The sequence below is a fragment of the Scleropages formosus genome, chromosome 8 (genome assembly GCF_900964775.1).
Source record: "Scleropages formosus chromosome 8, fSclFor1.1, whole genome shotgun sequence".
Classification (NCBI taxonomy): domain Eukaryota; kingdom Metazoa; phylum Chordata; class Actinopteri; order Osteoglossiformes; family Osteoglossidae; genus Scleropages; species Scleropages formosus.
The window spans coordinates 12,113,002-12,140,979 of NC_041813.1; the positions used below are offsets into that span (position 1 = coordinate 12,113,002).

Genomic DNA, 27,978 nt, shown 5'->3' on the forward strand with positions numbered 1-27,978 from the left:
TTTCGGGGGGGGGGAATCGAATTGTCATCGCAGTGGGATGTTATCAGTTTATGTACTAGTGTATGTGAGCGTATGTTTCACCAGTGACAAGTCCTACGAGAAGATAGAGACAGACACATTACATATCGTGCAACTGGAATAATATATTTCTGCAGACAGATGTATTTGCATTGATTTTTTTCCATCTTTGGGCTGCTCATATTTTAGCAGCGTGGTGATCGGTGTAGCGATCACCGTTTCCTTGCTGTCTGGGAGATCATCTGTTGCTGCAGCCGGCTTCATTGAGGGAGGGGAACAAGCGTTAGAGACCCTTCCCACACCGACAGTGTTGAGAAATTCGGGGTCAGCATTTTGCCATTTTCTTGTATTTCTCCCTTTTCAGGAGCGTGCATTCTTATGGAAATGGTAAAAAGACTCTTACTACTGCTGCTGCTCCGGCTTTCCTTGCATGCTAGGTTCTGATCTTACACACCGATCCTTTATGATGGCCCCCAGCCGGCGTTTTTGAGCCACGCTCATCTTTTCATCTTTGAACCTTAACGAACATCACTGTCGAGCGCTGGCTTTGTCTTGAAAATATCTTGAAAAATCCGTGAATCGCTATTGGATTGAGGGTACTCCGATTATTCTGACTCGTTGAGGTCGCGCACGATTCGGGATAAATGCTGATGATGGAGGATGACACCGAACTGGAGGCGCATCAGGTTGACATCGATTCGGATCTGGAGCCGCGCAGCCGGCCACGCTCGTGCACCTGGCCACTACCATGTCCGGATGACTTCCCCGCCGGCACGGTAGACAGGGGTCTCCCCCTGCCCTCCGTGAAGGTCGAGCCAGAGAACGTTCCCACGTGCCGAGCCGAGAGGAACGGAGGCGCACCGACCGAGCTGAAGCACCCCGCGGGTGCCGCCACTCCCGCCGCCGCTGCTATGCCGTGCATGGCCGGAGCCGCGCTCGACGTGGCCGGTCAGCTGCGCAAAGCCAAGTCCTCGCGGCGCAACGCGTGGGGCAACCAGTCGTACGCAGACCTCATCACCCGGGCCATTGAGAGCACCCCGGAAAAGCGGCTCACACTGTCGCAGATTTACGACTGGATGGTCCGATATGTACCTTATTTCAAGGATAAAGGCGACAGCAACAGCTCAGCCGGGTGGAAGGTAAGAGCATCAATTCGCCAATACCGGATCAGCTTTTGTCGCCCACGCGTTTTGATTTTTTGGCCCTAGTGATCAAATTGGTGCTAATTCAGTGGGCGGTGATGGGCGCTCCATTCTCCATCACACACCTTTTTGATACTTTCAGCCGGACTGAAGCTGATGATATCTTTGCGTTTAAATTCCAAATAGCCTGTAACTAGGCATAAAATTAAGCATATAACATGAACAACAATTTATTATTATAATTACATTAAGGAATATTAATGGGTGGATTGGCAGAATCAAAGGTAGTACTGGAAAGGGACATTTGTTATTACACACACAAAATGCATACCGCTCCATCTTTTTAACCTCGTATACTTTACATGAATGTGACGAGCTGGTCAGAAGTGACAGGCAGATTTTGTTTTGTTTTACTTTGCCTTATACCAAATAGTATACCTGTGTGTGTGTGTGTTTCATTTTGTGTGTTTTGGGTACTGGCACATTTCCTGTGGTCATCTCTCGTGTGTGCGCCGAGTGTGCGTCGTGACATCTAAGTCGGATGTGTCCATCGTGGGCTTCCCAAGGAGTACCCGATCGCTGTCTGTCTGACTCAATACCCTGGATTAACCCTTCCTGAACCCCTGTCCATTTAATACTCCCATCCCCCGGAAAGACCTCCTTCCTAAAATACATCTGTTCGTCGGCGGCGTCTGACAGGGCGCGGGATGAAACATGTCTTTATTGAGCGAACGAGACAAAGGCGCACTGAGCTCGTTATCCTCGATCAGTCCGGTAGCGAAGGTGATACTCCGAGATAAACGAAGACACATCTTTATGACAGAACAGTCCCTGTCTGTGTATTTGTTTCTGTTACCGTCCTGCCATTCCAGTCCTAAGCTGTCTCCTTCATTCTTTGTCCAGAAACAGTTTTTTCCTCTTTATTTTTATTATTTATTTGTTTGTTTGCTGGTCAACCTAAAACCTTGTATTTTTCCTTCTGTATTTCTTCATTTATTTCTTTATTTATTTATTTTCTTTCTTTATTTCCCCAGAGGAGGTTGGGCCAAAGCCCTCCTTTTTTTGTGCATACTTCATTGTTCTTCAATCCTCAGAGGAGTTCCATTGTGCCATCTGCATTTTATCACTGTTCTGCTGCAGACTTCACTTGTTGCATGCCTTATTATAAGCAGCTGACAGTTCCATTCTCATCATTTACTTACTTGTTGACTGACTTCCTCCTCAAGATAAAATGTGACAGTTTGGTATAAAGAGACACACTTAAATTAGTATGATGCACATTATTTAGGTATCTGGTGTAATGTGATGGCGCACATACGGAGCGCAACTTGAAGCAAAAAAGTTTAGGGATTCTGTTCCCCTTGGTTTGGTTCTGTGATAGAATTACTTTTGAAGAAAAGCAAGATAAGAATATAGGCTATGAGCCAGACGTTGTAGGTTTCTGACCACAGGTGGAAATCAATCCCATAAAACACTCCAGTTCGATCCTTTTAATGTCGTGTCAATGGAACTCTGCACACACCCAAAGCACAGTATACCAGGCTGATTAATATAGAACTGGGAAGTCTGACATATTTGCATGTGTGCTGGAATCTAGTTACAGATTAAGTGCGATCAATGCAGACTTGTGCTACATGTACATTATATGTTTGTTTCTGAGTGCAGCAACAGTGTGTAACCTGGGCTTGAAACCTCTGCTCTACTGGGGACCTCTGGCACAGGTCTCTGCAGAAGAAGAGGACTTACAGACCAGACCTGAACTCTCCTCCATTCTTCACTGCCAGACAGTGATTTTGCTTTGATGGAACAAAGTCCTCCCTCAGGAGCTGAGAGCAAAGGCCCACCTCCTTCTTTACATGTATACTGACAAGAATCCATTTTGGATTGAATTGGGTTGAAAACAGGAGGAGGGAATGAGTCTTGAGCTGGGACAGGGCTGCAGAGCATCTGCCATCATTTTCCATGGTCTAGGAATGTTGTGACAGGTCATCTGTCTCTGAAATAGGCACAGTGTACAGAATGCCACCTCAGGTACTGGTGGTCTGCTGGTGGACTGTTGAGATCTGTGTGAAGTAGGAACCTGAGTACTCTACTATGGTGTGAGAGCAGGAAAGCCTAAAATTTGCAGCTGCACCTGTTGCATTGATTTCTACAGGGGACAGTGTGCACCTTTGCACTGCAGTGGCAACTCTCAGGTTTCAGAAGTTCACTATTAGCTGGGCTACACAGTAGTTCATGTATATGTGGGTGCAGCTTGTTTAATGATGAGAACATCTAGAAAGCCTTGCCTCAGTACAGTATCACTCAAAAGGGTCCCAACAGAAAGTAAGAGAAAGGGTGTGAGGTGGATGAGTGGTAGGCCAGAATCCGATCCAGGAACACACACTCGCGGTGACCTTACACACACGAATACACACTTATGCTGACAAGACAGACACAGATTAGAAGCTCTCATGCAAAAACCCCATTAGCAGTGTAATCTAAAAAAAGATTAATATCTATTATGCAGTTTGTCATGTTTGTGCTATAAATTCTGGAGTGCCATACTTAGGGTGCTGCTTGTCTCAGGTTGCATTGACATATTCACAGGACATTCACAGACAAACAAGGGGTAAAGTAACCCCTGCAATGTGACCAAACTTTAAGGATTTTAAAATTGCTCATCCCTTGTCATTACCATTGAAAATGTACTATTATCAGTAGGTTCTTTGTTGCTATTCTATCTGTAAGTGTCCTGTATTGTTACAAATATTGATCAGCATAGCAAGTGACCTCAGTTTGGGAGGGCGACCAGGGAATGGCCCTGGTGAGTGAGGCCTGGTCAAGCAGGGAGCTCACCCACATGTAGAGCACTGAACAAAATACAGGCTTTCTGGGATGGTCAGTGAAAGGTGGGGGGTGGGAAAGCTCCAGCGCCACATCAAGCTGCTTGCTGCCAAGTCCCCAAACAAAGAGGCACATTCTTCAGCCCCAGTGTGGCTTTCAGGGCCTGTCTGAACCACAGGTTTGGTGTTGGCTGGGAGGAGCCCTGGAATTCCCCCTTTTTGTCATATGCATCTTACTGTTGTTCCAATATGACCACGTCTGCTAAAAGCTCGCGTCTTTGTCAGGTCAGCGGGTTCAGGGCCAATAACATAGGTCTGTTGTTAAGCTGCCACGTCAGCCTGCTCTGACTGTGGCCCACCCCTGACCCCATCCAAATCGCTAGTGCCTCAGCAAAGCCCTTCCTGTTTTGCACCAGAGCACCATTGAGGTGTGTCTGCATGTTGCACTTCACTGTCACCTGCCATTCGTAGACCTCTTTGTCTTTAGCAGGCATTGCCCTAGCCCAGTGATCCTTACGCAAGGCTAAATGAAAGCTTTGACACACTCTACAGGCTGAGGCTATTTTGAGAGCCTGTCGAGACGTAGCCCAGCCCAGGTAATGAGGGTGATTAAACAGTAAGTTTACAGCAGGTACTCAGCCAGCAATGGGCACAACAAAGTCTACAAGGGCACTCTACACCCCATCCTTGAATCATCTCCAGGAACCGTTTCCCAAGCCACCCAAATGTAATAACTCGAGAACCAGTCAGAAGGTCCCAGTGGTGGGCAACATGGACTTCCTTCTCCTGCTCCCCCTTCATATCCAAATGGCCTGTAGTATGGGTTGGCTGTGTGAGTGGGGTTGAGGGGGGTCAGCTAATATGCATTCATATGAATTATTTTCATTTAAAAAAATGGATTTGGAAACTACTGTAGAAATGGAACAGTAGGGAACAAGCGAGTAACATGTATGGAAGGCTAATTGGAGACAGCTATTGAGACCATCCTCTAATAGCTATTTTTTAATCCCATTTAAAAGCAGGCCATACATTAGGTCCTGGGTTTTCTGTTGGCTGAAGAGGAGTTTCTACATTTCAAACAGGAGCAGCAGCCAGCTATTAATACCTGTTTATCTTCTAGGAAGAGCAGGAGCTCCTCCAAGCTCTGGCCTCATCACTGTGTTGACAAGGGGCCCTTTAATATACACACTGTTTGGGCCCCAAATCCACCACCCTTCATTCAGTGCTAGGGCCTGTAAGTGTGTGTGTGTGCATGTGTGTGCCTCTTTATGTAAGAGTATGTATGGGTGCAATCACTTGAGTTGAGCACACATATACATCAGCATTCATATCTCTTGGTGCTTGCATATGTCACTGTGTGTGTAATTTTTTATCTGTGCACATTGTGCACATGTGTGTCAGCATGTATATGCATTCATTGAGCCTGTGTGTTACTGTTAAGGACCATGTGTCACTGAATGCGTGTGTGTCACTAAATGCTCGTGTGTGTGTGTGTTTGTGTGTGGCTGCGATTCACAGCGAGGTGACACGGGGCCTGTGTGGGCTGGCGCGACTCTGTAGGGACGTCACAGGGTTGTGTCTCATTCTTTAGGCGTTTGTGTTTTGCGGCTCTGATCTCTGTGACAGCGTGTCAGAGTTACGTGTGCTGTACTGCTCGGCTGTTTACTTGTCTTTAATGGCATCTTTAAGTGTGGTCTTATGTCAAAGACCTTTGTCTAAATGTGTGTATGTGTCTTTATCTGTATGTCTCAAATGAAAGAGAAAATAATGGTTTAAATCCAAAGCACCACCTTGTCAGGGAATGTTTATATCCTATGTGCTTTGGTTGTGGTGTGTATGTGTGTGTGTGTGTGTGTGTGTGTGTGTGTGTGTGTGTGTGTGTGTGTGATTTGTGACTTCCTAGTCAGGGTTACATGTGCCTCGTGGCTGTGTGCTTATTGTGTACATTAGGATTATGCACATTGATAGTGACTGTTTTTTGTGAATAGGTGTGCTATGAAATTTAATGTTTTGCATTTTGTTGTCCGTAATGACATTGTTCATTGTGATTTTGTGAACTTGCAATATAATTGTAGGCCAGTGATAACAAGTGTCATTATTAAGAATTATGGTTTTAAGTGCACTGTAACAATGTTAAATTCTATTTATTTTTATTTTCATCACTTGTACTTATCATGCATGTTTGTCCAGTAATTGTAGACCACAACCATGTGTATAGTTGGCTTGTTTGTAGTGAATGTATATCATTGTGTAGGATATATATTATGTATGTGCACGGTGTAACTGAGTGTGTGATTGCCTGTGCATATGCGTGGCTTTGGGTGGCACAGTGCCAGCAGAATGGCAGACTGGTCGGCGCTGGTGCCAGGCACAACTCAGATGCTCTAATGTGAAGTGACGAGTCTGTTATTTATAATGTGTCTTTAGGTAACAAGGGAGGGCAGCTAGTCAAAGGGTCAGAAGTGTTTTTTTCTTAACAGAGACCATCACTATGAGGGAAAAGACAATGAAACAGAATGAGAGAAGGACTCTGAGGGAGATTCGAGGAGGCGGAGTAGAAATGTCTGTCATTCAGTTCTGGCTTGCATTTTGACTGTGAAAGATTTTTATTGGAAAAGGGGCAATGAACTGGGAGAGCAATGGGATATAAAGTGAGATTAAATGCCTGAGAAATGCAGTGACAAAGGCAGCAGAGAGGCCGGTGGACAGAAAACAAAGCTTCAGCGAGGAAGTGCAGCGATGACAGTGCCCCCACAGCACAGCAGCAGTGAGGCAGAGAGCGCCCACTGTGGGAGGATACGGGACTTGACTAGCCTGGCACATACTTCGCAGAAAGCCCCCTTGTTTCTGTTCCAGTAGAAAGGCCTGCAGAGGAAGAGGGAGTTTTTCACAGGATTGATGTGATGGGGGTGTGGCAAATCACATCTGAGAATGCACCTCTGGAAGGTGTCCTTCAGCTGATCTGGGTTCGATTTCAGCTGATCTGCTCTGTCTTCAGTCCCCCTCTCTGGCGGGTCCGGGATTCGTGTCCTGTTTGGGGTGCCTTGCAATGGACTGGCATCCCGTCCTGGGTGTGTCCCCTCCCCCTCCAGCCTTGCGCCCTGTGTTGCTGAGTTAGGCTCCGGCTCGCTGCAAACCGCACTCGGGACATGCAGTTTCAGACAGTGTGTGTGCTCTGTCTTCCTGAGAAGGGACTTATAATTGGGGGTGTCACTTGACGTTACCACAACATGGGGGGCCCTTAACAGGGAATTTGTTAGCACGGCAGATTGCCTTGCTGTTCTGCAGTCAAATGAAGTGAACAAGTTACATTTATTCATTTAGCAGAAACTTTTCTCCAAAGTGACTTCCAAAAAACTATGTAGGGTTACCAGCCCATGTGTTATTCACTAAGGTGACTTACAGTGATAGTACTGTACACAACTTACAATAGGTCACTCATCCATACATCAGTGGAATACATTCTCTCTATCACTTAGCCACCACTGTGGGTGAACCTGAATAGCATGTCTTTGGACTGTGGGAGGAAAGCCACACAGACACGAGGAGAACATGCAAACTCCACACAGACTGAGCAGAGATAGAACCCACATCCTCTCTCACCACAAGGCGCTATGAGACAGTTGTGCCACCGGGCCACCCAAGTTAGGCCCTTATTGATTTGATGTTTGGGGCCATCTGCAACACGCACAGTTTACCCTAGGGTGGTCAGTGGTCACTTGGCCCTTTTGTGACCCCTCTCTGGAACCCCATCTCATACATTCTGCACTGCCATACAAATTCCGGCTGCATTCTAGCACACTTCTTTTATGTCACTTCCACAATGCTTCTCTCTTTTTCTTCTCTACAACTGGATTCATAAGCTTTACTGTTGTAAATAGACTTGCTCCAGTGGTGCAGGAGATGAGGCCTATAGCAACATCTTTTGTGCCTCTCTGCCTGGGACCATGCACCATTTCTCAAGCCCAAAGTGGCACTGTTATTAAGAGTCACTTAGTCTGAACCATGTTCCTGTCCTTCTCAGGTCAGGCTCCTCCACAGAGTAACCAAAGCTTGGTCAGGGTGTGAGATCTCAGAAACGCATGGAAGCCCCTAGGCCACTTCTTCCACTTAGTCCAAGTGTTTGAGGCATATATCAAATGCTTTTTTCAAGGACTCAGGGCACCTCTTGAACCAGCAAAGTTCAAGTTTTAAATCTAAGACCTTAACTACCACTTTTTTTGCTTTTTTAATGAAGTTTTAATATCGTAGAGATGATGTAATTCAATGACGATGGAAGGCAGAGACAAATTTATCTATTCTCATTAGTGTTCTGCCACAGAGTTCAAAAAAGCTGCGAAAAACGCACAGTGAAAGTATTTCCAAGCCACCCTGACTGCTGTGCTTTCACACCCTGTGGCCCCAGACCAACACGCTGGCCACTCCAACCTTGTCTCTAGTGGGTTCTATGCTATGGGCCAGGCCACAGCACCAGAACTGGCCCAGCTCCTTTCCCCAAGGATTTTTATGAGGATTCTGTGCTATTTCTGCATCCAGGTTCATTTTAGGTGGTCCAGAACAGAGTGAGGACAGTACTTTGTGTACCATGTGTTACAAACAAGGTCTCACTGATTTGCAGGGACACATCGCTCCAGTGCACCAGTACCTACTGCCAAGGAGAGGGAGGGCAAGTGAGATTGTGTGGAGGTGAATTGCTGACAGAGGGACACCAGTTTGAGTGCAATTCAGATTCTTTACAGCATGACTGTGGGGTGGGGGTTGATTGTCAAGGAGTGCTAGTTAAGTGGGTGGGATGAAGGTTTGGTTATGATTATAGAGTGTAGAAGCGGTGCCAGTCAGGCAGGGGAGTTGTATAGTTGGGGTGTCACATTCAGCTTGATTGGAGGTTAGGGGAGGAAAGCTACCTGTTACAGGGGCAGTTTAGTGCAAAGAAGATGTGAATTGAAGGTTGGAGGCTGCTGTGCAAGAGGGATGCCAGTATGGAGCAGGAGGAGGTGTTTCAGAGTTGTGCCAATGGTGAGGCAAACCTCCCAAAAAAGGAAAAAAATCACACAGCCAATCTGTTGCCAAGCCACACTGTCCTGTGCTCACAGCCCATTCTGCCCCCTCCAGTCAATCCCATACATTGGTCCTTCCAAGCCCCAATTTTTTTTTTTAACTCCCTGTGGATACTGTGGTGGGGCTCCAGTTGAGAGGGATGAGGTCCTCAAACCCTTCCCAGTGTTCTGGCTCAGAAGACCTGTTGGATGTAATGAATAGGATAATGGGCAAGCCCTCACCTTGGAATGCTCAAGCGCCAACAAATGAGAACCAGGCACTTGACTTTTGCTGGGCCCGGGTTTCTGGGGACAAGCCCAGGGTGTGCAGCAACTTTTTCCCATAGACAACTTGTCTCCAGCCCATAATAGCCTGTAATAAACGGACATTGGCGGGGACATGCTTGTAGCTGGAACTAGGTGGCACATATGGTTCCATCAGTTTTACGATCTGCCCAGAGCAGTGTACATCAAGCAACAGTTTGATTGCAGTCCTGTTTCAAGTAGTCCTATTGATTGATCTCATATTTCACACACACACACACACACACACACACACACACACACACACACATTGTAGTTCATGAAAATTGTTGCCTAGTTGAATCTACATTACTGCATTTATCATGCAGACATGTCAATGAAGATGGAGTTACATGATTCTTCTAGCAAATGTAACAATGTAACATTGTAAAAATTACAATGTAACAATGCACAATTACAAAATGTAACAATGTGTCCATTGTAAGTAGTGTATCTAGCAGCATAAGTCACCTTGATGAATAAAGTGTATGGGCTGATAACACTGCATAGAGTTCATTGGAAATCACTTTGGAGAAAAGTGTCTGCTAAATAAATAAATGTAAATGTAAACAAATAAGGAGCCAGTGTATCACTGCCAGAAGTTAATGAAGAAATAACAGGAAAAAAAAAAAAAAAAAAAAATAATAATAATCTTTAACAGCTCTGTGTATGTGTTTCACACTTTTGTCTGCTGTTACATATGTGTCTGTGTTAATATTAATATGTTGTCCCTCTTTTATGTGTTGGATGTCTTTTCATGTGCCTGTAGTGGTTAACAATTGAATTCTTTATATACTTTTTACTTTACTTTATATACTATTTACTTTTCTCCAAAGCGACTTCCAACGGATACTATGTAGTGTTATCAGCCCACACACCTTATTCACGAAGATGACCTACACTGCTAGATACACTACTTAAATGGGTCACTCATCCAAACATCAGTGGAACACACACACTCTCTCTCTCTCTGTAACTCACACACTGTGGGGGACCCTGAACAGCATGTCTTCGGACTGTGGGAGGAAACCCACCTAGACACGGGAAGAACATGCAACCTGAGTGGGGATCAAACCCACATCCTCTCGCACCATCCAGGCATTGTGAGACAGCAGCGCTAATCACTGTGCCACTGTGCTGTGTAATCTGTATTTGTATTTGAATTTTGGGTTATTTGTGTATTTATGCCTGTCTAATGAACATGTTTTCACCAGTTCTTTATTTTATCTTTTCTGTGTCCATTTAAGCAATGTTATGTCTGTAATCAGTACTTTTTATGTGGGTGAATAGTTCTGTGTTTACATTGTTCATTCTCTGTACTGCTTATGTATGTGTGCATGTGTATTGTGCTGGTACTAAACACTCAGAGTGCACATGTATGTGTATGCATGTCTTCCTTTAACCTTGTATTATGTATTATAGTGTCATGTTTACCTCCTGCACATCTGTGCCTGAATTCTGTATGTGTGTACCTGTGTGTATCTGGGTTCCCTGTGTGTGTGCATGTGTGTGCGAGTGTAAATGCCGGTGTGTGTGCATGTGTGTCTGCGCCCACAGTCTCGGCAGGAGTCTGGGTACAGGGGAATATCTTATTAATAATTCAGATGAGGCTCATTATCAAGGCAGCACAGATCTCTCCCTCATTTCACCTTAATTGCTGGCAGGCTGCTGCACTCCGTCAGCTTGCAGTCACTCTGCTGCTTCGCCATATTCTCGCTTCTCTGACTGTGCCTGGAACCGCCTGCATGTTGGCCCAAGTGTAGAAAACTGGTGCTGGTTTCCCCACCCTTACCATACAGGTAGAGCTTCCCCCAGAGCTTCTTCTCTCCTCCTTCTCCTTCTCCTTCACAGGCAAAATGAGTTCTGCCTGATGCTCGACTAAGAAGTTCTGCCTTGCTTCTCTTGCAGGCACCTGTCCTTTTGTGCCCCCACCACACAAACATCTTAACTTGAAGGGGGGGGATTCACGGTGACTCACTGTGCTTTGTTGTGACGTGTTGGTAGGGGGCGGGGAGAAATGCATTCAGCTAAAATGGGCATTTTAAAATAATACATAATAAAATATATATTTATAATATATAAATAATATATAACCATCTTTGGATGGCACTTACATGTAAAATGTTAAGTTATTGTCACTCTTCATTAATGTGATTTTTAATTGTTATGCACATTCACTCATTTAGCTGAAGCTTTATTCTAAAGCAACTTCAGAATGAAGGTTACAATTATTTACCCATTTTTACAGTTGGGTAATTTCAGGATAAGTGCTTTGCTCCAGGGTACTACAGCCAGAGGTGGGGATCAGCCCTGCAACCTTTGGATCCAAGGGCAATAGCTCAAACCACTACACTACTAACTATGCCCGGAGGTATTTTCAAATAATATTACAAAAATGTGAATGGAATATTCAAGTTCCATTAATTTCAGTGCAGTCAGTTGACCAGGTAGAAACTTGATTTAGTGATCTCATCATTAAACCAGTTGTCTAATCCATCGCACACCGTATATTTACATCTTATTGCTAGATTTCACCCCTTCCAAAGGGAAAGATGGCTTTACTAAGAGCTGTGGAAGTGTAGGAGAAGTGATGGGAAATCGAGGGGCCTGCTTTTTAAATCTTTTTATTTAAATCTTTTTACGTTTTTTGCTCTTCCACTTGGTAAAACAGAGATTGATGGTTAGGAATCTGTTGGAGGGAGCCAAATGATTTATGTGTTGGGAGACCCTATGACTCAGGGCCACTTCATCCCTCTCATGTTGCTGTGGCTGCTTTCTATGTTATTCCTGGGTCCCTGGCAGCCATTTGTAATGCGGCCTGCCTAACAGAAGGAGACACAGAGTGATTGGCTAGGAAGCCCATACTGGAGTAGACAAATAAACGTCACTACAATGCCAGTTTGCTGCCTAACAATGAAGGAGGTTGAGAACATGTTACTACCCCAAATGTACACACTCACCAAGTTTTTCCTCACCTTTTTAATGCTCTTTGTTCACCATTGGCAATTATGGCAATGACAGGTAGCCAAATAAAACTGGCTGCTGAGAATGCTGTTGATGAGAAAATACACATAGTTTGGTGTACAGAGAATTGAGGTGGAGTGTATGGAACAAGAACAATTTAGAAGAGGTTATCAGCTGGAACACATTTGGGTTTTTTTTATTTGGTTAGTTATTATTATTACTATTTTTGGTAGTTGTGTGTAAGGCATCATTTGCTTGACTTGGGTGTGTCCATTGTTTTGACCAAGGGTAGGTGTCTGGGGAAGCAGGCTGGGCTGTTGGGGGCGCCAGTGTGGCAGCTCTGAGTGGATTTGTGTGTCAGTGTGATGAAAAGTAGGTCAGGATGCAGGGACATGTGTTTAGTATTCCATCCATGTGAGGGCTGCACGAAGAGCCAGCTGATAGCCCTGCATGAACCTTGCCTGGCTCTCTCCCTGTTTCTTTCTCTCTTGCCCTCACATGCACACACACACACACACACACACACACACACACACACACACACAGTTACACTCAGATCATCCACCATCTTATTGCATCTTCCACACAATCTTAAAGTGTGAGTTCAGCATTTCATCATAAGACTGTAACCCTCCCTCATTTACCTGTTTCTCATCAACTCTTTCTAACCTTGGTGTGTCTGACCTTAGAAGTTTGAACTCCCAAACTCTCTGCTGACTTTTATTTCCATGCAGAGCTGACCATTGTTTCCATGAGACTTCCTTACTGTACTGATTGTCTGTTATCATTACATCAGTTGATTTTTACACTTTTTGGAAACACGTGAACAAGCACACCTAAGTGGCTTTATTACAGTTAAGTCCATTGTCAGTGTGACTGGGAGTCTGGCAGTCACTGCTTGTGTATCTGCAGCTCACTTCAGAAGGTGTTGCAAGGATTGCACAAGCGCTCAGAATTGCTAAAAATGATTGGAAGTCAAGGATGTAAAAATGCCAGTCTTTCGCTTTCTACTCTTGAGGAGGACCTGAAGCTAGTGGAGACTGGCGGACACCTTGTTGTCACCTCCCTCGGCTTCTTCCAGATGAGGGGATATTGGGCAGGAGAGAGCAAATTGCTATATCTTTGTTTGTCTTTGCATGAAACGGTGTGTGAGACATTGTGTGTTCTGAGGAGAGATATTCCAGAGAAGCAGATTTCAAGCAGTGCCAGCAGACTTGGCTGCATTTCAGTATCTCAGTGCACTTCAGCTGGAGTATATGCTCCCATTAATGTAGTCCCAATCTGTTCTGCCTCTCCACCAAACAGTCATGTATGCACGCATGCACACACACACACACACACACACACACACAGATGTGCCACAGCCATCCAGAGTGCTCATAATCCATCAGAAATAAATAATTAACTCAAAATGGCTTTGGAAAAACCTCTTGATCAGGAATACAATTGTAACTGGGGTGGAGAAGGGGCCCTAAATGGGGAGGCACCACTCCCATTGCATAAGAGAACCCATTACAGTTGCGCAATGTTAATTTGCTCCCTCCCTTTTCCAATCAGCTTAGCTTTTGCAAATCCTTACAAGTGATACAGGCAGAAGGGACTATCCAGAGGTGAATAAAAGGATGGCGAGGGGTGAAGCTACCGTAAGGCTGGGGATGAGGGTACAAAGGGATAAGGGGTTACAGTTGGCAGAATGAACTCCTGTAATGGTTTCAGTGTATGGGGAGCACGGGAGGCAGAAATGATGTAGGTCATGAGGAGGTTTTCGAGTACGAATTAAGCATGGTTGCACAGCTGGCAGCTATGGCGACAAGTAGGAGTATAGCTGGACAAACAGCAAGTACATGGATAGGAAATGTACCTTGAGAGGAGTGTGCGTGTGTAGGGGAGGTTACAGCTAAAACTCATCTCTTTGTGGGAGTGGGCAGTTCTTTTGTAGTTTTCAGTTTGTTGTCCCTATGATAACTGCACTCCTTCTCATTCTCTGTACCTGTCTCACCTGTCTCACCTTTGTACTCTCATCCCCAGACCTCATGGTTACTGCCCATTGTTCAGCTCTAGTCCCTAACTTCTGTCCTTATTTTATTCCAGCCTCACCACTCTGCCACTTTATTCAATTCTCTGCATCCTTTGCACTTGTAGATTCTGATGATGTTGCCTTACATCAGAAGGAAACCATCCTCCATGCATGTGTCCTCTCCCTGTCCATATGTTGAAAAGAGCATGGACATGCATCCACGTCATGCATTTCCCCAAGGTGGCCACCATATATCCCTATCAGCACTGGCGTACACCAGCCGTGTTACCTGAGAGAAAACAGTATGTGAGGCATGCAACAGTCATGGGAAGGGGCCTGTTAAGGGAAGAGGTCATGCCTAAAATATAGGATGATGTGGAGGTGATGCGCGTGGGAATGAATGAGCTGCTATGCATATGAGTAACCAGCAAAGTAGGGGAGTCAGAGGCAAGGTGTCAAAGTGCCCAGAAATGGCATGGCCTCTGCCCAGGTGAGAATGACAGATGTGAATGAGAAGGAGAAAGAGAGAGAGAGAGAGATACGGAGAGCAAGGAGGAGAGATGGTCATTTGGGGACAGAAGGAACGTTGAGAAAATTAAATAAGAGACAGAATTGTGAGGCTGGCAGAGGGACGGATGGAAGAAACTAATAAGTGGTTCAGGTGAGGGGGACAATCAGCAAGTCAAACAGAGAGGGGTGGATCAGGAAGGCAGTGATGTGGGAAGACAGGGAGGTTGGACAGTGTGTTCTGGGATAGTTGCGTGACTGAGCACAGAGCACAGTGCTGTGTGTGTAATACCCTCGGAATGGATACTACAGTAAGAAGTCCCCCCAGTCTGCAGTGCTGCACGGACCACTCTCACCCTGTCTGCGCTAATGATCCACGTACCTGTTGTCTCCTGCCTTACTGATGCCCACTGACAGCAACACTCAGGTAGAAATTAAGTACCCAGCCCAGCATCCTGCTACACACACACACACACACACACACACACACACACACACACACACACACACACACACACACACACTCACTCACTCACTCACTCACAACAAGATAGCGTCCCTCACTCCACAAATTCCAGCAGATACTTATACACAGACCTAAACAGAATCAGAATGTCAAACACACCCATGCCATATATACCTAAAGCAATGGATTTTTTTTTAGCTGGAGTCTGTGAAGCACATGCTTGCTTTGAAAATGAAACTGTTTAGATAAAAATGTTAAAATAAAATTTAAATATTTATATACTATGGCATTGTTCTATGTGAATGCAACAAGAGAGTTTCTATGAAATAAAATGCAATATCTTCTCTGAATTTATTTATGGACATTTCTAGAGGAGGGTCATTGGCTTTCATCTGATTCTTAAAAAGGTCTTGGACTATAAAAATTATGAAAACCTTTGACATAAAGTAACACATACATATCAAACGTACAGATTATGTGCAGGAACTCTCACACACAGGCAGATGTATACAAAGGCCTCTCAGTAATAGAATCACAAACATGCTTAGTCTCTGTCATACACTGCAGGGAGAAAAATACTCTCTATCCTCCTCCCACTGCTTCTTGCATTCATGGAGAGGCCCAGGAGCATGGCTCTGGATCAGAGCAAGCTTCACACACTTTGTGGGAAAGGTACCTCTCCCATAGTAATCCAGCCTGTCTCCCAGCAAGAAAATGGGAGGGCCTAGGAAATGCAGATACACTGTAGGTCATAGCACCTCTCTTTTGTACTTCACAGCAGCTCTGTACTGGTACTGGACACAACACTGCGCAACACCTGTGTTTTACATTAATATACATAGACAACAGAATTGGCAACTCAGCTGAAGTAGTGCATTTTTGACCACTCTAGACCTTGGTCTGTTTAATGGTGAGATTCCTCCTACAGCAGAGCTTTCCTACATTTTTTTTTTAGTGCTCTTCTATCTCAGCTTCATTGTTATGGCTCTGTTAGGCTCTCACGGACACAGTTCTGAGAGGTTAGGCCAGAAGAAACAACTGTTGTCTTTGTGCATGTGTATGTGTTTCTGTGTGTGTTGTGTCTGACCTGAGGATAGACGTTTGTCCAGCTATGCTCCCAAGGCGCCATGCAACCTCAATAACTCCCCTGTGCCCTTTCCATCCCTGCTAATGCCTCTATTTCTTAATTAAACTAATTCGACACTTTGGACTCCCTGATGGTATGCAGAGATGGCACATTCGCTGGGCCCAGATGGGTCACCCACAATCCCATTGCTATGGGCTTTGCATGAGGAGTGGGCAGTGTTGTTTATTGATGTGCTCACTGGTCAACCCATAGGCCTGTTTGTGGTAAGGTGAGGCTTAGAATTTGGCATCTCTATTTAAGATTCCAAGAGGGTCTTTAAAAACCATTGAATTTGTAACACCCCTCACAATCACCACCACCAACCTCCAGCCTAAATCCCCACACCTCCCATTCACTTTTTCTGGGGCTGAAGCTGGAGTGCTCATGAATATTTCATTGTGCAGGAGCAAGGAGATGGCCGTCCTAGTTTGGCTAACAAGTGTCTTGCTCTTATCCCAAGTGCTCCCTTTCCCCCAGTTCCCGTTCATCAGGCAGTCTCCTCCTATTTCTCTTTTTCCTTTCCTCCATCTTTCTCTCAAATTCCCCCTTGCTGCCAGACCCTAACTCAAACTGACTTAATTGGGTGCTTTTTGTTTTGGGGAAAGCCTTGCTAATCCACCACATCCCCCTGGTTTTCAAACACGAAGTGTACAGGGGGACTAGGGAGGGAACAGTATGGGGGGGGTGCAGTGCAAACCCAGACCCCCGGTGCATCACACTCAGGAACCTGCTTGTTGTTCCACAGAGAGAGCAATGAGGAGATAAAGCGGTAACAATTTTTAGAAAAGAAGAATGAAATATCAAAGGAGGGTATATAAGAGGAGCATTGCAAAAAGTGTGTCTCAGTTGAATTACTGAAAGGTGTTGTGCGGACTGGACTCCAAGTAGAACAGGGTCAGTGTGTGTTCAGTGTGTAGTCAGTATAATAGCCCCCTCCAGGCAACAAAAAGAGTACTGATTCCCCACCATAACCCTCCTCATCTGCTTCTATAGTTTTCATGACAAATTACCTGTCGGAAACGTATTCAGTGCCCCTTGACATTTGGCATGGAGGGTCACTTCAGGCCCCATGGGCTATGGGACATGTGTGCAGGTTGTCGTCTCTCTACAGGGGGATTGTGATGATAGTGGGTGCAAGACCCATGCTTATAGGTCTCTCTTTCTGAAGGAGACTTAGGAGGTTCAAATCCCACCTTCAGCTGTAGTACCATTAAGCAAGTTACTTATCCTAAATTACTTCAGTAGAATGACTTATCTGTCTAAGTGGGTAAATAATTGTAAGTTTCTTTGGGGAAAAGCATCAGCTAAATGAATAAATGTATGTATGTATGATTTCCAGAGAAGGATGAGGAGGTTCCACTCCCAGATGCCTCTATGCTCTGAGTTTTTCAACTCCTTTCTCAGTGTGGACTTTCACTACTGTGGTGAATGCAGCTGAGTGACTGTTGAATTACTGCTAAAGCTCTCTGTGATTTCTCAGTCTCTATCACATTTCCCACCACTCCTCCACCACCTCCTTCTCTGCCTGCATTGGAATGTGGGAGGGGTTTTTCCTTCACTGTAAAGCATCTCCATTCAAATTTGTTGCCAGACAACTCAGTCAAATTTAATTTTGTTCATCATTCCAGACAACTGATATTAGACTACTCTGTGCAGTGAAACACATAGAAAAATAGCTAGGAATAATGTTTCCCGTAGGTTTTTGGACTGAGATTATAGCTGTGGCAAAGTGTTGTTTTTTGAGTACGATGTCAGTTTTATCGTGTAATCGACTGTTTTTGTGATCTAACCTTGGAGACAAACATTCTTCTACTCAGATGTAAGCCCTCTGCCCAACTTATCACCCTTATAGTGTGTTTCAGGCCTCCTCCAGTGAGCTTCCTTCTCTCGTTCTGCCTCTCCTTCCCGACTCTGGTCAGGTCTCTTGGGGAGGGATAGTTGGCAGGAACCAAGCTGGCTGCCATGGCAACAGGAACCCTCCCTCTCCCTCAGGTCTCCTTAGCAACCAGTAGCTTGGCATTACAGTAATGAGCTTGCCCAGTGTGCCAAGCTGATGGGAGCAGAGAGGTGTGTGTGTGTGCGTGTGTTTGTGTGTGTATGAGAGAACAATAGAGGAAAGAACACTGTGGAAGTGTATGGCTGTGATGCAATGCATGTTTATGGTATGGGACTTCATGCATGCTTATTTGCTGTGCTTGTCTGTTTTCTTGGTTCAGAGATAGGAGGCATTTCTCTTTGATAATGTGTTTTCATCTTTGTCCCAAAGTGTTTAATATATCATATACACAATGGCAAGTGTGAGGCACTGTTTGCACACTCGAGTTCAAGGAGTCAGGTGAAGTTCAACACGTGCAGCTGTTGGTCCTATTCTGCATGCCAGGCGCAGACTCCAGGGATGACTTCTCTACTTTGGAGAAATTGAATTAAACCCAGAGATTGGTGTTTATTAAATTCTGATCAGAGGTGCTCAGTGACCTTTAGAAAGCATAAAATTAGGTTTTATTATTATGAATAAGCCCATCACAAGAGAGGATGAACGAACAGCAGCCGCTGTTGTCTCTTTGTGGTTTGTCCATGTATTTTTATATAGTAGATTGTGGTTTCACTGTAATGAAACCCACATCAAGCCTGTGGGTCCTTAATGGGGCCCCCACCCTGGCCACCCCATTAAAGATGTAGTAAAAACTTGGACATTAAAAAAGAGAAAACATTCAGGGCTTTAAAAATAGGATAGGAGATCTGATGGAAAATGTTAGTGTGCTTTGCGAGGGTCAGGAAGCCCAGTCGATCCCACAGGTGTTCTTTGGCTCTGCACCTGTTGTGTGAACTCCTGTGAGCTGGCGCTCCTCCACAGGCCCAAGGAGTTTCCATGGCACTGTGCCCCAGTGAGGCCATGGCGGCGCTGCCCACTCCATGCGGATTTTCCGATTTCCTGCCCTGCTCTCAGATGCTCATTAATCTGTTGGTGTTATTTTTATTCTTCTGACCCCACACAGTTGCCTCACCCTATCAAACCCCCTCCCTCCATCCCTCTGCCACATCCTTATGGCTGAACACAGGATCCTTCTGGGCATGGTCAGCAGTTAATACCCTGTCCAAGAGGAGATACTCACTCTGATGCTTGTGTTTTTCTGGTTCTTGATCCAGAGGACACCTGTTCACTGCATGGTGTCAGCTTCCTGGATTGAGGAGAAGTTAAAGGATCTTCATTCTGATCCCTTTAGGACCTCATCATTCCCAACACCCCAGCAAGAGCATTATGCTCCTCCATTTCCAACCACTTGGTGGTCCCACTCAGAAGGAATCCAAAACGGAAGATCATTAGGTTCTTAGTCTTGGCCGCAACTGTAAGAGTTCCCTCTCTCCCTCAGAACTACTGAAGACCTTTCAGCATTCAAGAAGGGTTTGAAAAAGCACCTTTCTCCAACCACTCCTGATCTCCTAACAGTTCCATAAACTTACATCATCTGTCCAGAGCACCTTCTTATATCAGTTCTATTGGCATCTACTCACACAATGCCCAGCAGCAAAAACTGTGGTATCACAGAAACTAACTGTGCTTTAAGAGTCTATAGTGTCTATATCTCTGTCACTGTACAGAAAAATGTCTGATAAATGAACAAATGCAATGTAAATGTAAATGGAGGAAGGCGAGGCCTACTTGTAGACAATCTGTTGTTTGAACACTAAGGTCTCCATTACTAGCGTCTCTAGTCATACTCCTGATTGTTTCCTCAGTAGTGAGTGGTCAGTGTTCCTGACCATGGGATCAGTGAACTGGCCACTTTCATTTCATTTACTACCTGTGTATGGCTGTCTTTTACATATCTGCATTAAGTGCACCACAGGCTTTTGCTTTCCGATTCTCCAAATTCTATTTACAAGCAAAAAGCTCAGCTTGTTTCTTTCCCTGCTCTTGAAACATCCCCCCCACATACACACGCACGCAGCCTGGCCATCGCACCTTCCCCATTGCCATTAATCAACACGCCTTGGAGTTCTTTATTTCGCTTCAAAGGGACAAACACAGGCATGACATCAATCACGGGAAGTGAATATTTAGCCGCAGCTAATTTCCATCAATAGCCTCTAGACAGGCTTAGCTGACAAAACTCATTCCCGTACAGAACAAAACTGCTTGCATGAAGTCTCCCTGCCTGAGGAAAGCATTTCACAATAAATGCAGTTATCTTTCTCTCCCCCACTTGCGCTCATCAAAATGTGCAGAATAAAGAGATAGCCATTGATGATACATAATGACTTCTGACTGTATAAAATGGATTAATAAATAATGGGGGAATACGGCAGACAGCATTCCCAGGCACAGCAGACAGGACCCCCCAATGCACAGCCTAACCCCTCCTTCCTCAGAGCATGCCTTCATCATTTGTGTGATAAGCTTATTTGAATTAGATGAGTGTTACTTTTTATTCCTGCTTCTGTCTTGCTACTGTTGTCTTGCTCTTTGTGTGAGGATGCTCTCCACAAGATGGGCTTCGTGGTCTGACCTGCTTCCCCTCCACAGCAGTCTGGGGTGGTGGTGGAGCTAGGGGTGGGGGTGCTGGCTGGGGGATGTTTTTAGAGGACACTCTATTGTGTCACTCAAAATGTTCTCACAGTGCCCTCCTCCCCCACTTCTACTGCTGCTTCCACAAACCCCTCCCCTACCTATGCTCCCAGCATGCTCCCCACCCCCTTCCCTGCTACCCTACTGCCAGCCAGTGATGCCAGCATAGGCAGCTTGCAATGCTGTCACCCCCTGTCCCCAGTCAGTGCCAATAGAGCAGTGGGCAGTGGAGGTAGTGAAGGATGACTGGCACAGAGCCAGGCTGAATACCACCATCCGGCAGGCACACTGCCTGGCACTCATTGTCATGCCAATGAACACATCATTAGCTGGAGCCATGACTTACTGTAGCAGTAAGGGACATCTGCTCAGACATCTTCAGTCAGCGCCATTTCTCAAGATGGGTCTCTGCTCTGAGCTCTTCAGAACTGTTTTACATCCTTCACCCATGACGTGGCCAGAGCCTGGATGTGTGTCAAACTAATAGAATTGGTTTGGCCACATTGACTGGCTGCCAATTCCTAATCAAATATGAATCAGTGAGGTACAGCAATTTAGGTAAACTGGAGTTTACACTGACAGATGAATTAGAGAAAAATAAAAAGGGGTCAGTCCAAACCCCGGCCTAGATTATTTAAAAAGACCATGTGAAATGCAGTGGTAAAAGATGTTCAGATTGGGGGCTTAATGCATTTGCTTGGCAGTAAAAAAGTACTTTTGATATCCAACTTACTGGCTGGAAAGGTTATGACCTGTCAGATCCCAAGTTAAAAGGTTTTAATCCTTTTATTCTGAGACACAGAGGACTTGAACAAGATGTCTAAAGATGCAATCCAGGATCAAAGACTCATAATGAAACTTGAGTACCAGAGGACTGAGGAAAAAAAGGGCTGAAGGTCTACTGGTGAACGTCCATTATGCACAAGTTAGTTTCTACGGATTCTGGTTAGTATTTTGTGGCTTTACAGGCAAGAGCACTGCTTTGGGTCTACTGGGTAGTCAAGCTGAAATGCATTCTGACCAGGGTTCAAGTGAATAGAGCTTGAAAGGGAGTAGTGCTCCTACAGGACAGTGGAGCATAGGGCTGATTGACAGCAAGGTTACTATGACAAACTTAAGGTTAAGAATTGCAAAACTGTAATCCCGGAGCAGCATAGGTTCTGCCCCCTACACACCATGGGGTCAAACTACATCATAACTGACCACGTTGCTCCCTCAGCATACCCTTAATCCTGCCCTCCCCCACTCCCTCAGTCCAGTCCCCACCCTGTCCATGTTGTTTGGGAGACACCCAGCTGGGAGCACCCCGAATTAACCAGGATTAGCCTGGATTGCCAGAGATTACGTGGGATAGAGTGGGATTAACCATGATTGCCAGTTTCTGGGGGTGTGAGGGGCATGGGCTAACCACATTGCTACTGGCTCAGACACATAGTGAGACCAGCCAAGAAGGAAGTGCTGAGGCAAAGAGATGGATGGGGCAGGGCTCCGTCTGACTATTTATAATCTAGACTTGAGGACTGATGTGGAGACTGCTTAGATCATGCAACTAAGTTGCACAATTACTAGCCCGTCAATTTACAGGTGAATCCAGGCCTGCATATTGAGAAGCAAGTAATTTTAATGAGTTGCTACATGCACAGTTGCATGGACTGGATAATCAGCTTGCGAAGGACTAGATACTGCGTGTCTGTCATGTGTGGGCAGGTGAGTAAGTCTCCCAGGTGGATTGGTACAGGAGCCTGACAGACTGCATGAAAGGCTGTGTTGCGATATATGCAGCTTCAAACAAAGTCACCCCCTTCCTCAGCTCCCTCCTCCATCCATCACAGTTTCAAACTCCCCTTTCCGTTTACTTGGTTACCATGGTTACTCACAGCTGGAGGTGCCATCATAAGAAACATGCAAAGGAACTGGTCTCAGACTACCTTATTGACGTTGTCTCCATCTGCCGCCTGGTTTTGTAACATTTTCATTTCTTTAAATATATGCAATTTCAGTTTCAAAATGCAACTTCTTATAGGACATGAGGGCACAAGATAAAAAACTAAAAGCATGGTAAGATTTATGTTAGCACTTAACCAATACATTCAAGGAAGATCATGTTGCCACTGTAAGAACTTTGACAGTTTTCATTTTGGCAATGAGTACCTCATGAAACTTGCCAAAATGAGATGCAAGGGTGGGCATTTTAGCTTTATGTGTGCAACTTCAGGGGTTGCAACACTAGTTTTCCTTTTTCCTTTTCTGCCCCAGTTTTCCCAGTGGAAATTGGCCTTTTTTAAAGGTATTCTTAGTTGACGCTGTATAAACGTTCTGAAAGACAAGGCAATGGCAACTCTGTGGTCAAATAGTATAACAGAATGTGCAGAAGCTTGGGATGCAACAAAGGTCGGCATGTGCATTCATGCTGCAAGCCCCCAGAAATTGATTTGATTTCCTTTTTAATGCAAATTTGTAGTTGTGTTTGCAGGCCGGAGTTTGGAATGGTGTTGTTTCTCACCAGCAAATGAGGGAAGTCTTACAATGAGGTGATAAGGGGACACATTCAGATGATGTAGAGAGCTGGGAACACAAGGAAAATGAGCTGGGAAGAGGCAGAAGCTGGAATGGGAATAATGTTGAATGCATGAATGGGAAAAGGGAAGACACTGGTGATTGGACAAGGAAGGAGAGTGAAAAAAATGAACTAGGAGGATGTGGAGATAAGCTGAAGAGCAATGGAGAGCTCGAGGCAGGTGGAGCAGCAGCCCCTAATCTACCACGTCCATGGCTCCAACCTATATGATCAGCCGGACCAGCATTGCCTGTAAACAAAAGTGAGGCTCAGCTCATTAATGGAGCTGTCAGAGGGAAATTTAGGTTGATTTGAGGCTTCCATCCTCCCAGGGAACACGACCACTGTTGCTTTGTGAATGCAACGCTAATTATATTAAAGTGAAACTGAACTAATCTACATTGTCTAGAGTTATATCAAACTTGAGCTCACATTACTCCTAATCACCTACTCCTCCCCGTGGGTTTTCCAGATGTGACTGTTGCTATTCAGAGTTGATATCTGCAGGTTTGTTGAAATTTAACCAAAGAAGCTTGTAACTTTCATCTTGGTGGTAGTTTGATGGTACAGTTGCCATCAAGCTCCATGATGAGGTCTTCATGCTTATCAGTGACTCAGATTCAGTCTATCTTGAGGAATGTATGGTCTGAGACTGCTTCTCTTTTTGTATTCTTGCTTATATTTATACCTGTGTCTTTGTATGCTGCTGCTTGTAATGAGATTCCTGATGGAGTTTGCCATCTCTCCTTTCTTCTACAGAACTCGATCCGACACAATCTTTCCCTGCACACACGTTTCATCCGGGTGCAGAATGAAGGGACAGGAAAAAGTTCCTGGTGGATGCTGAACCCAGAGGGTGGAAAAGCAGGAAAGGCTCCCAGACGTCGAGCAGTATCCATGGACAACAATGCCAAGTACTTGAAGAGCAAGGGAAGAGTCAGCCGGAAGAAGTCAGCAGGCAGAGCAGGGCTTGGTGCAGGGAATGGGCTGCAAGGCTCCCCAGAAGATGGTAGCCCTGCCAGGAGGGGGACAGGGGTGGGCAGCAGCAGTGAGGAATTTGATGCCTGGACAGACATCCACTCCCGTGCCAGCTCCTCTGCCTCCACCCTTAGTGGCCGCTTGTCCCCCATCTTAGCTGAGGCAGAAATGGAGGAGCCTGAAGAAGGAGTCCTGTCATGCTCTGCCTCTCCTCGTCTCTATCCCAGTCCTTCTAGTGCCCGCTCCCCAGGTCTGGGTGCTGGTGGACACTGTCCCTCAGTAGAGCTTCCCCAGCTGGCTGACCTGACCGGAGCCATCAGTCTGGAGGAAAGGCTCTTGGATGAAGGATACCATCAGACCCCCAGGCACAAGCAGCCAAGTTTTCATTATGGATCCACTACCAAAAGCCAAGGCTCCTACTGCAGCTCTGTATATGGCCAGCCAGCTATGGGCATGTTACGGCACCACTCACCCATGCAGACCATCCAGGAAAACAAACCTACCAACTTTCAAGGCACCATGCGAGGTTACCCTGGCTCTAATGCCCTGCAGAACCTGCTCACCAACGGTGCTCAGTACTGTGGCAAGGAAATGATGTTGAGACCAGAGGTAGAGCCACATTCCCTAATGGCCCCTTCCAGCAATGGGGTCAGCTCCCATAGACATGGTCATGCGCACAACCACAGGCACAATCCAAACCACCACAATGGCCACAACCCTAGTCATAATCCCAACCCCAACCATAATCCCAGTCATAGTCTCAACCCCAGTAGTAATTCCAGCCATAATCCTAACCATAACCACAGTTCCAGTCGTAATCACAATCCCACTCACAACCACAATCCTAACCGCAACCACAACCCTAGTCACAACAACGGCCACACACACACTCGACCTAATCAACAGCCGGCTCTCAACCCCCAAGTCAGCAATGGACTTCTCCAACCATACAGTCTCAAAGCCCCTGATCTATACAGCCCCACTGCCCATGCCCACCTCCCTGCCTCCACTTCCCTGCCACCCAACCCAGCTGGCATGCTAGGAATGCCCCAGGACTCTTGCCACCTGGCCACGGCCCCCCACCCTCGTCATCAACCCTTCCCCGGAGATCACCACCAGGGGATGGGGGATTCCCGACATGGACATTATCAGCACTCACAGAATGGTGGTGTCGGTGGCTACCAGGGGTACCACCACCCACATCACCCCCATGCCCACCACCCCCATGACCGATTACCTGCTGACCTGGACTTGGACATTTTCCACGGTAGCCTGGACTGTGACGTGGAGTCCATTCTCCTCAATGACTTCATGGACTCTGAGGAGATGGACTTCAACTTTGACAGTTCCATGTCCCAAGGTGTTGGAGTAGGTGTGGGCATGGGAATGGGGATGGGTGTGGGAATGGGCATGGGGGTTGGCATGAGTGTGGGTGTTGGAATGGGTGGACTTCCTGGGCCCCCACAATCCCACAGCAACCAGAGTTGGGTGCCTGGCTGAGCTGTCAAGATGCCTCCCCCTGAACTGAATTGGAGACAACAGTGAAGGATGAGGTCTCACCCCCAAGTGACTTTTTTGACCAACTGCATGACTGTGATTCCTCAGCTAAAAGGAGAAAATAGTGTGACAGGAACACAGACTGAGGACTGGATATATGTTGACCCCCCATAAAGCAGGTCCTCCCTTGTCTTTTTCTGTCTCACCAATACCCACTCCTGCGCTTGCCCTAAACACTGTGTTCATGGTTTATGTCCTCCAGTCTCTGAGATCAGTTGTACCGTGATGACAATCCCAAACGTGTTGCCACTATCAGCAATTGCCTTCATCTCCCATCACCCCTAAGCTCTCCAGCACTTTATAGACAGTGAAATGGCGCTCGAATGTGCTGAGCCCAGGGGCAGCTGGCTGAAGCAGGACATCTTTGGAGTATGTCACATGCTGCCCTGTGAGTGTGCTCAGGCCAGATAAAACATGTCTTCTCACCAACAAAATAACTACCGCCAAGCAGGGGTGTCGACTCTCCTACACATCACTGTGACTACGCACACAGCTGGACCAGCCCCGTCTGGGGCAGAGAGCCCCTTTTCGCATACTTGTCCTTGTCTCTGCCCTGCAGATATGATCACATTCCCCTGCTGATCGGGATGGCTCATCTCTCAAAAGGCCTGTTGACGAGGCTTGATTGAAATTCCACGTCTTGCTTTTAATCTCCAAAGTGATTCCGTGGTGATGTATCATTATTGCAAATTTAATGCAGCAGGATTTTTTTTTTCCAATTCCGCATCCTCTGGATGCAATAACATAATGCGTTGAGTGAATGGAATGATTAACATCAAGTCATTCTGCAGTAATGGAGCTAGTGCTGCTTGATTATCCTGAAAAGGTGAGAGAAACCAGCAGGTTCCCCTGTAACTGGTTCACCTCTCCTCCCTTTTTTGTGTACTCATTTTGCTTCCATCCTACAAAGAAGAACTGACATTTAGACTGACTGTACATCTTAAATGGGTGGTGTGCTGTACAATCGTCCTCGTCTGTCTTGTTCTTTTGCGGCAACGTTTTATATTATCGTTCCTGCTTTGTTTTCAAATGGTGCTCGCGGATTTGACCGCATCTTGACCATGTTACAGCCATGGCTGGGTGTCATGGTTGTATCTTTTTTGTTTTTACTTCAATCAGGCAATTGTCTTGGCATTAGAGCTGTCAGACAGGGTTAGCCCCAGTCTCTCCTTCACACCATCGCTGTTCATTTTCCTCGTTGTTATGTGAAAGATCAGGGTCATTTATCATGGAGTTGTCTGGGCAGGAGGTGTAAGTGTGTGTTTTAGCCCCACGGCAGTGAGAACTGGCTAGGGTACCTCTCCACTACGCATGCTTATACACGAGCTGGCATTGTTACAGAGAGCTACTTTGGCAACAGCTTTGGCTACCACACTCATGCTTTGCTCACCCCTTTGAGTCCATAAATGGTCCCAGCAAAAGCTGATATCTGGTTACCAGTGGAACAACTGTTATGAAGTGGGCACCACCTGTGTGATTGAACCAGGCCTAAAAGTTCAGTAGGAGCGACATGTATGATCTTGTGGTTCCATAATGGCTTCTCATCTCTTTGGCAGAGGTTAAGGTCATTATCATGGAGAGGAAAGGGACAAGAGTACCTTACCCTAATTTCTTTAGTATGGCATTGTTTCAGATGCCTCTTTGGACATATTTCTCATATTTTTTGCCACCTGGAGTAAATACGGGCATAGACACAATTGGGGTTGAGTCTGAATTTGGTCCAGTGCTCTTGTAGACATTTGTGCATTAAGCTTGTATCACGGTGGTGTAGAGAAATAAATACAGAAATCCACAGAGGACTGCCCTGGTATTTATATATGAAGCTACATATGGATAATATATACAACATATTTATTAATGAAAGAGTTGGGTCTTTCTTTAGTGTAGTAACACTCTGCTGAACCCTGATCCCCAT

The 27,978-nt window shown here is 45.7% G+C and overlaps 1 protein-coding gene across 1 annotated transcript; it reads left to right on the forward strand.

Moving 5' to 3' along the window:
- Positions 1-27,978, forward strand: LOC108942638 (forkhead box protein O3-like). Its single transcript, XM_018766101.2, has 2 exons — positions 1-1,157; positions 24,288-27,978. The coding sequence occupies exons 1-2, from the start codon at positions 663-665 to the stop codon at positions 26,004-26,006; spliced, it is 2,214 nt and encodes a 737-aa protein (XP_018621617.2). The 5' UTR covers positions 1-662; the 3' UTR covers positions 26,007-27,978.